Genomic DNA, 9379 nt, shown 5'->3' on the forward strand with positions numbered 1-9379 from the left:
CAGGCCTGGGCCCTTTGCATTCCTGAAACACATCCAGGTTTGCTCAGCACCAGAGACACTTTTCCCTTGCTTGTCCCCACCTGTCAGCTCTGCCTCCAGCATTATGCTCTACTTGGGGACACTTTCTCAGTCGTGTCCCTCAGTGGGACCCATTAAAATCCAGGAAACTTCAATGTTTCAATCTCACTTTGAGTTCTTGAGAAGTTTTTTGAGCACACTCTCTGGGACTGAGACTAATGAAAACAACAGCAGCCCCTGAGAGGTTCATTAAAATCCTTGTGCTGTGTCTGTGCTGCTGAGCTGGGCCGGGCTCCTGGCACAGAGGGTGATCCTGGTAACCAAGCAGAGCTTCAAAAGCACATTTCTCTTGCTGAGCAGCTCTTCTCCCAGCCCAGCAGGGCTGGGGCACTGCCTGCAGCCAGCCCGGGCACAGCACAGAGGCACAGAGAGCTTCAATCAGTCAGGGCTGGGAAGGGGCTGAGAAGTGCCTGGGGCAGAATCACTGCCAGCCCTTGGCACAGGAACCTCTGGCTGCAGGACAATGCAGCTGCAGCTCCTGGAGAGATCTCCTAAAGCTGGAACATCCCAATGCCCACAGACCCTGTGAGTGCATTCTCTGCTCATCTCCTGTGCAGAGCAGCCAGGGGTGCCCAGGGCTGTCCTGCAGAGCAGGGTCCTGCAGCCCAGGGTGCTGTGCTGGGCCAGGGACTCTGCTGCCTGCCAGGGACAGCTCTCAGCCGGCCCTGGAGCTGCTCCCAGTGCTGGGAGAGACCTGGGTGGAAGGAGATAGCTGGTAAGTCTTAGAATGTTCTCCTTGTGTGGTGAGGATGCTGCATTGTTCAGGACTGTTCCCAGCATGGCATTTAACTCCAGAACTTTTCCAAATAGATTATACAGCGATCACAGCAAGGCAGGAACTGCATAAAGGCAAAATTTCTGCTTTTTTATGTACTGATCTTTGTTGCCTGGATGGGGAATTCCCCATAGATATGCATCTCTCAGTTCATAATGAGAAAAAGAAAAGTTTTTTTTTCAGATTTGAATAAAGCAGGCAGTGACAGAAATCAGCACAGGGTCCCTTAGAGGCGGCACCAGTGTCGCTTTTCCAGCCTGCTCAGGGTTGCTCTGATGTTGCCATCAGAGCCTGCAGACCCAGAGCTGACCTTGGGCTGTGCCAGGGATGGGAGGGGTCTGCAGGGCAGAGCTGAGCCCCCAGGGCTGGGCTGGGCTCTGGCAGCTCTGGCAGGGCTAAGCCCTGGGCACAGGGAAGCAGCTGCTGGCAGGGACAGCTCCAGGCAGCAGAGCCCTGGGCAGGCAGTGAGTGGAAGTGCCCCCAAGCTGTGCTGGGATATTTAAAGTCCTCTACAAACGCAACTATTCCATGATGACTTTTATTACAGATCCACATGACAAGGCACCACAAATGTCCAACAGCAGCTTCATCAGCCACTTCCTCCTGCTGGCACTGGCAGACACGTGGCAGCTGCAGCTCCTGCACTTCTGCCTCTTCCTGGGCATCTCCCTGGCTGCCCTCCTGGGCAAGGGCCTCATCATCAGTGACGTAGCCTGCGGCCACCACCTGCACACACCCATGTTCTTCTTCCTGCTCAACCTGGCCCTCAGCGACCTGGGCTCCATCTGCACCACTGTCCCCAAAGCCATGCACAATTCTCTCTGGGACACCAGCACCATCTCCTACTCGGGATGTGCGACCCAAATTCTTTTTTTCGTCTTTTGTGCTACTACAGAGTTTTATCTCCTGACCATCATGTGCTACAACCGCTACGTGTCCATCTGCAAACCCCTGCACTACGGGACCCTCCTGGACAGCAGAGCTTGTGCCCACATGGCAGCAGCTGCCTGGGCCAGTGGCTTTCTCAATGCTCTGCTGAACACAGCCAATACATTTTCCCTGCCCCTGTGCCATGGCAATGCTCTGGGCCAGTTCTTCTGTGAAATCCCACAGATCCTCAAACTCTCCTGCTCCAAATCCTATTTCAGGGAACATTGGGTTCTTGTGGTTACTGGTAGTTTATCATTGTGTTGCTTTGTGTTTATTGTTTTCTCCTATGTGCAGATCTTCAGGGCTGTGCTGAGGATCCCCTCTGAGCAGGGACGGCACAAAGCCTTTTCCACCTGCCTCCCTCACCTGGCTGTGGTCTCTCTGTTCATCAGCACTGCAGTGTTTGCCTACCTGAAGCCCCCTGCTATCTCCTCCCCATCCCTGGATCTGGCCCTGTCAGTTCTGTACTCAGTGGTGCCTCCAGCCCTGAACCCCTCATCTATAGCCTGAGGAACCAGGAGCTCAAGGCTGCAGTGAGGAGACTGATGACTGGATGCTTTCAGAAATATTAAACTGCTAGCCAATTTCTCCAAATCACTCATTTTAGCAGTAATTTATGGTCATTTTTGTTCATGTGCTTGTAGCTGCTTTTCCCCTTCTTTTTAATTTTTTCATATTTTCCTCAAAGAAAAACCATTCCTTGTGCCATTTCCAATTTTGATTCTCTCTACATTCCCTGTGGCCACCAACTGTGTCAATGAGGGGCTGCACTCTTGGTGGCTTTAAAGGACCAAAAGGATCTCCCAGCAGAGTTTTCTGTAGAGATGCCCTTTTGTTGCCTTCTCTGGAGCTGCAGCAGCAATGTCTGTGTGCAGAGCTGGGGCAGATCAGGGCTGGCACAGCAGCTGTGCCCAGGAGCAGCAGCACTTGGTGCTGCCAGGGCTGCTCCCGTGGCCCTGCCCCGCTGCCCTGGTGGCCCTGGTGTTGCTGCAGGGCCTGAGTGCTCTCGGGGCCAGGCAGAGTCCTGGGGGTGGCAGTGCCGGGGCTGCAGCAGGGACAGGCCATGGGCACTGCTGGGGCAGCGCTGACGCCTCAGGCCAGGGCCTGGGGGCTCCAGGTTCCTTGCTCAGACTCTCTCAAGAACACGGCCAGGCCAATGTTCAGCACATAAAACCCCCGTGAGCAGCCCCAGGCTGGCCGTGGGCAGGCTGGGGGCAAACAGCACGGCTGGTGCTCTGCAAGGGCCCTGGGGGAGACGGGAAGGAGCAGCAGAGCAGGGGCTGATCCATCCCCAGTGCGCTGCACAGCCCAGGGCAGCGTCCCAGAGCGTCCTCATGGAGCTGCCAACAACATCCCCCCTCTGCAGCCCTGGCCTCTCCCCCAGCTCGCAGAGGTGCCGCATTCTTGCAGGCACAGACACGGCAGCACTGGCTCAGCAGCCCCTGTTTGCATTGCACACAGCAGGCGGGAGCACCCCCATGCTGGGGCTGTGGGGACATGAACCTGAGGGAGCACAAATGCCATCATCCCCTGGGGCCAGGAAGGGCTGGGGGACACCAGGGAATCCACTCAGCTTTGTCCTGGCCTCTGCAGTCAGCCAGAAAGTTTGTTCCCATCAGCTGGGAGTTTCCTGTCCCACTGCAGACGCTGCTGCTCAGAGCCAGGGCTGCCTGGCAGCCACCCCCAAACTGCCCTGAGCATTTCCTTGGCTTCACTTTTGCTTTCTTTACTCTTCCTGGTCCAGATTTATTCCTCTTGCCCACCCCTGTTCCCTCCCCTGCACACAGCCCATCCCTGTTTGCCCTTTCCTCTCTGGCCCCACTCCCCATTGCAGTTCCTGACTTGGCACCATGGGAACATCCCTTGGGGAGCAGGATCATCCCACAAGTGCTGCAGGAATTGTCTGCAGGCTCCTGCAGTGACTGGTGCTCCTCCCTTGCCAGAGGCACCCCAGGCTAGGGGGGCACATCTGGGCTGCTGTGTCTGCCTGTGGGGCTCCCTGTTCTGGGCAGTGAGGAGGAGCTGCAGAGGCTCTGCAGGACTGACAGGATGGGCTTTGGGGCTGTGAGGAGAAGCTGAGGGACCTGGGCTGCTGGAGCTTCTGAAGAGGAGGCCCAGGGCTCCTCCTGCAACTTCTGCAAGGGTGGTTTCAGAGAATCACAGAATCAGCAAGGTTGGAAAACACCTTGGAAATTATAAAGTCCAAGCTGTGTCCTGACACTGCCTTGTCTCCCCTGAGCCTCCTCTTCTTCACGATCAACAACCCCAGATCCCTCAACTGCTCCTCACAGGACTTGTGCTCCAGATCCCTCACCAACCTTGTTGCCTTTCTTTGGACACATTCCAGCCCCTCCATGTCCTTCCTAAATTGGAGGGCCCAGAACTGGACACAGCACTCGAGGCGCTGCCCAACCAGTGCCCAGCACAGGGTAAGAATCACTGCCCTGCTCCTGCTGGCCACACCATTCCTGACCCAGGCCAGGAGCCATTGGCCTTCTTGGCCACCTGGGCACTCTGCTGGCTCATGTCCAGCCTGCTGTCCATCAGTCCCTGCAGGTCCCTTTCTGCCTGGCTGCTGTCCAGCCCCTCTGTCCCCAGCCTGTAGCGCTGCAGGGGTTGTTTTGGCCAAAGTGCAGGACCCGGCACTTGGACTTGTTAAACCTCACCTTGTTGGATTTGGGCCCTGGATCCAGCCTGTCCAGGGCCCTGTGCAGAGCCCTCCTACCCTCCAGCAGATCAACACTCCCAGCCAGCTTGGTGTCACTAGGGTTCCATGAGGCCCCAGAGTGTCCCAATGGTCTCCATGATTCCATGAAGCCTCCCAGTGTCACAATGTCCCTTTGGTTCCATGGGACCCCTTGGTGTCACAAAGTCCCTTGAATCCCTGGGCCCTGCAGTGTCGCCATGGCCCCATCATGACACGAGGTCCTGCTCTTGTCACAAAGCTCTGCATGGTTCCACAAGGCCCTGCAGGGTCACAGTGTCCTCTGTGGTCCCACCAGGAGCCAGACTGTCACAATGCACTCCTTGTTTCCATTCAGCCCCACAGTGTCACAGTGGCCCCATGGCTCTTTGGTGCCATGTCACACACAGTGTCACCATGGTCCTCTCAGCGCCACCAGGCCCCGCAGTGTCACAATGGCCCCTCTCTTCCCCAGGGCCCTGCAGTGTCACAATCACCAGAGAATCAACCAGGCTGGAAAAGACCTTGGAAAACATCAAGTCCAACCTGGGACCCAACACCATCTTGTCACCCAGACCATGGCACTGAGTGCCACAGCCAGTCTTTCCTTAAACACTTCCACCCACCTCCCTAGGCAGCACATTCCAATACCAAATCCCCCATTGTGTGAAGAATATTTACTGATGTCCAGGTTAAATGTCCCCTGCTGCAGCTGAAGGCTGTATCCTCTTGTCCTGTCACTGTTCATGGGGAAAAGAGCCTGACTCCCACTTGGCTGCATCCTCCTGTCAGGGAGTTGCAGAGAGTGATGAGGTCTCACTTGAGACTCCTCTTTTCCAGGATCAACAACCCCAGCTCCCTCAGCCACTTCTCACAAGAGTTGTGCTTCAGACCTCACACCAGCCTTGTTGCCCTTCTCTGGAAATGCTCCAGCTCCTCCATGTCCTTCCTAAATTGGGGGTCCAGAACTGGACACAGCACTCGAGGTGCTGCCCAACCAGTGCCCAGCACAGGGAAGAATCACTGCCCTGGTCCTGCTGGCCACACTATTCCTGATCCATAGGAGGGCCAGGGCTTGGATGAGGGAAACTGTGGGGTGAGGGAAGAGACAAAGTGTTTTTGATTGTCATCCATGAAGGGTCTTGATTTTCATATCTGTTCAAACTGCACTAGAAAGTGCTGAGGGCCAATATCAATTGGACATTGCTGATAATAATCAATAAACAGGAAAAGAAAACAGAAAAAAAATTTCTCTCTCATTGTTTTCACTACACTATATTCACTTTAAATACACTTGTGAAATCTGTCTAATTAACCACAGAAGAATTGAAAACTTCAGTTATTCCCAGGGGTTTTTCTTGTTCAGGTGTTTTGAACATATGTTTATGAGCTTTTCCCACTGAATTAGTGAACTGAAGAGCTCAAGAAAGAAGAAGCCTCTGGAGTAGGAAAATTCATCAGCAACCTCCAAGTGGCTGAGGATGCATCCCCATCAGAGCAGCAATGAGCAGAAATGGGCACAGCTTTGTGGCTGCCCCAGCTCTGGGATGGGCCCTGGGCCTGGAGCAGGAGCAGCTCTGGAGGGCCCCAGGGCCGGGGCTCTTGTGCTGGCCTGGGCAGATGGGATGGCAGCAGGGGCTGCAGAGCTCTCAGCACCTCAGGCAGAGGAGAGCAGGGCAGCCAGGGAGCTCCTTTGGCCTTGGCCAAGCCCCTTCCCCCATGGTGGGGCTGAGTCCTGGCTGAGCTGCAGCTGCTGCTGTGCCCTTGGCAGGGGCTGAGGCCGTGGGGCAGTGCCCAGAGCAGCCTGGACTGAGCAGAGCTGTGGGGCCAGAGCCGGCTGGGCTGTGCTGGGGAGAGGCCCTTGGTGCTGCCCAGAGCTCAGGGCTGGGCTGGGAGAGCCTGGCACAGAAACCATCAGTGTCCATCTCAGCCTGGCTCAGCGGGCAGGGGCAGGAAGAGCACCCCAGGGTCCACAAGTTCTCTGTGTGTGGGCTGAGCTTGTGACCCCTGAGCCCTCCCAAGTGCTGGGGCTGCACCTCCAGCTCCAGAGGAGATGTGACAGATGGGAGCAGAGACAAATAATTCCTGCTGGACTCTTTCTTGGGTTTGCTGACATAGGTGATCTACATCCACTAGACAAGGTGTTTTGCGCCAGATAACACTGGGGGCGTGATAAGAATAATATTTTTTAACTGAAAATTATATTTCATGCATAATGCACAATGAGAAAAAAAATACACATTTTATCAGAAGAGCATCTGAATTTTTCAGAGGATGAGAGACTCATTGATGTTCCAGCTGCCAAACCTGTTCAAATATTTTCCTCAAGACTTCCCTGAGATGAGAGGTGACCACCAGAGGCCAAGACCAGCCAGAGCTGTCTGTCCTGGCAGATTTTGGGTGGGATTACCCTTGCATATAGGGAATTTTTCAGGAGGAGTATCCATTTTGGCCGTGGGCACCTGGAAAGATGGATGGCATTTTTCTATAGGAAGGAAAGCACAGAGCCCCAGTTCTCCAGGGGCTGATGAGAGGCAGCCCTCAACATTCCAAGATCAGCTGGACCTGTCAAGTGGCCCCTGGGAGGCCAAGCCAGCCAGACCTGTTCCATGTTCCCTTGGTTTCATGGCGCTCTGCAGTGTCCCAATGTTCTGCTTGCTTCTGAAGTGTGGCCCCTTCCTTCCATGAGGCCCCCAGGGTGACAATGGCCCTTGGGTTCCACAAGGCCCCTCAGTGTCACAATGGTCTCACAGAAAGGAAACCACAGACCCCCTGTGTTTCAGGATCTGATGAACTCTGCAGTCACTGGAGGCCAAGGCCATACAGACCTGTCTGTCCTGGCAGGTTTGTCTGTGACCAGTCCTTGGATATTTGGAATTGCGAATGTTGAATCCCAATTTCAGCCATTTGTGCCTGAAGGAGAAGGCCAGTTCTTTTCCATAGGAAGGGAAGCATGGATCCTCTGTGTTTGGAAGGCAGGTGAGAGCCCCCCTAAGGAGGCCAAGGCCAGCCAGACCTGTCTGTAATGGCAGCTTTTGTGCAGGAGCAATCTTTGACTATAGGGCTTCTGGAGGTGGAATCCCAATTTCGGCCATGGACACCTGGCCAAAAGAAGGAGATGGATGAAGGATGAAGAAGAACGGTTGTTTTCATAGGAAGGAAAGGGCATAGCCCCAGTGTTGCAGGGCAGAACAGGGAGACCAGCAGAGGCCAAGGCAAGCCAGAGCAGTCTGTTCTGGCAGGTTCTGTCTGGAAGAAACCCTTGCACATAGGGAATTTTGGAGGAAAAGTGTCAGTTTTGGCCATGGTTGCCTGTGCAGGAGGGACGGTTCTTTTCCACAGGAAGAAAAGCACAGAGCCTCAGTGTTTGAAGGCAGGTGAGAGCCAGCTCTCAGGAAGACAAGGTCAAACAGACTTGTTGGTATTGGCAGCTTTTGTTTGGTAGCAATCCCAGGATATTGGGAATTTTGAGGGGGAATTCCATTTTGGCCATGGATGCTTGATTGAGAAGGGCAGTTCCTTTCCATTTGAAGGAAAGCCCAGAGCCCCAGGGCTCTGTTTCAGGGGTACATGAGAAGAAAGCCTCGACATGCCAAGGGCAGTTGGACCTGTCAGGCCAAGCCAACCAGACCTGTGACCTGTTCCCTTGGATCCATGGGGCCCTGCAGGGTCACACTGGCCCCTTGTTTCCATGGGGCCCTGCAGTGTCACCCTGGTGGTGTCATACTGGATCCTTGGTTCCATGAGGCCCAGATGTGTCACGCTGGCCTCTTGTTTCCATGGGGCTCCATAGTGTCACAATGGTCCCTTGCTTCCATGAGGCCTTGCAGGGTCACAAGGTCTCCTTGGTGCCACAGGATCACAATGGACCCTTGGTTCCATGGGCACTCACAGTGTCAGAAGGGTCTCCTTGGCTCCATGGGGCCCTGCAGAGCCCCTTGATTCAACGAAGCCTCAAAGTGTCAGAATGGCCTCCAGGATTCCAATGGGCCCCACAATGTCACAATGGACCTTTGGTTCTGTGGGGTCCCACACTGTTCCATGAATCCTTAGTTCCATGGGGCCCTGCAGCTCCTTGGTTCCATGGTGCCACTCAGTGTGACAGCTGCCCCTTGGCCTGCCAACACTCCATAGCGTCACAATGGCCCCTGGGTTCAATGGGGCCTTGTGGTGTCACAATGGTTCAGTGAGGCCTTTAGTGTCACAGGAGTGTCCCTGATTCCATGAGTGTTGGAACCCTGGATGCTGAGAATGTTCAACTTGCTGTGCTGAAAGGCACAGACTTGCAAGAGAACACTGCATTTGACCTGAGGCTGTGGAGAAGGCTTCCAAAATTGATTAATAGCATTGGGGTTATGGGTGCGTAGTTGATTAGAGGTGTATACTACCACAGGGTGGAAAACATACAGCTTGGGGTTTTAGAACATAGTAATAAATATGAAGCAATATGGAGGTTTTAGGGTGGAGACAGGTTCTTGTTATTGACCTTCATCTTACCTTCTTCTTCATGGGTTTGGGTGATATTTTGTGATTGGACAGAAAAGTCTGCATTGCTGGCTTTGTAGGATCTGTTATTGTGTTAAAAGGGAAAATAATTTAGGTGTAATTGCTTGGTTGGGTAGTTTTAAAAGACCTTGTAACAAGAGCTATTTGGCCATTTTGTGACTTGCTAATGAAAGACTGCAGAACTCACAGTTGTGAGCCTGAAACACTGATAAGAAACAAGAATTACCTGAGTCTGAACACAAACAATCATCTCAAGTACCTTCAATCCTGGCCAGGACACAGGCAGAAAAAACAAGCAGAGAACCCACACCTAAGGCCTGGCAGTGTGACAACAGACCATTGGTGTCACTGAGCCCCACAGTGTCACGATGGTCCCCTTGGCCCCACGAGGCTCTGAAGTGCCACAG

General features: G+C 54.0%; 1 protein-coding gene across 1 annotated transcript; it reads left to right on the forward strand.

Moving 5' to 3' along the window:
• Positions 1–1290: 1290 nt before the first annotated feature.
• On the forward strand, positions 1291–2293 carry LOC110482839 (olfactory receptor 14J1-like). Its single transcript, XM_077788751.1, has one exon. It carries the CDS (start codon positions 1382–1384, stop codon positions 2291–2293), a length of 912 nt encoding a protein of 303 aa, XP_077644877.1. The 5' UTR covers positions 1291–1381.
• The last annotated feature ends 7086 nt before the right edge of the window (positions 2294–9379 follow it).

The sequence above is a fragment of the Lonchura striata genome, chromosome 28, assembly GCF_046129695.1.
Source record: "Lonchura striata isolate bLonStr1 chromosome 28, bLonStr1.mat, whole genome shotgun sequence".
Taxonomy (NCBI): domain Eukaryota; kingdom Metazoa; phylum Chordata; class Aves; order Passeriformes; family Estrildidae; genus Lonchura; species Lonchura striata.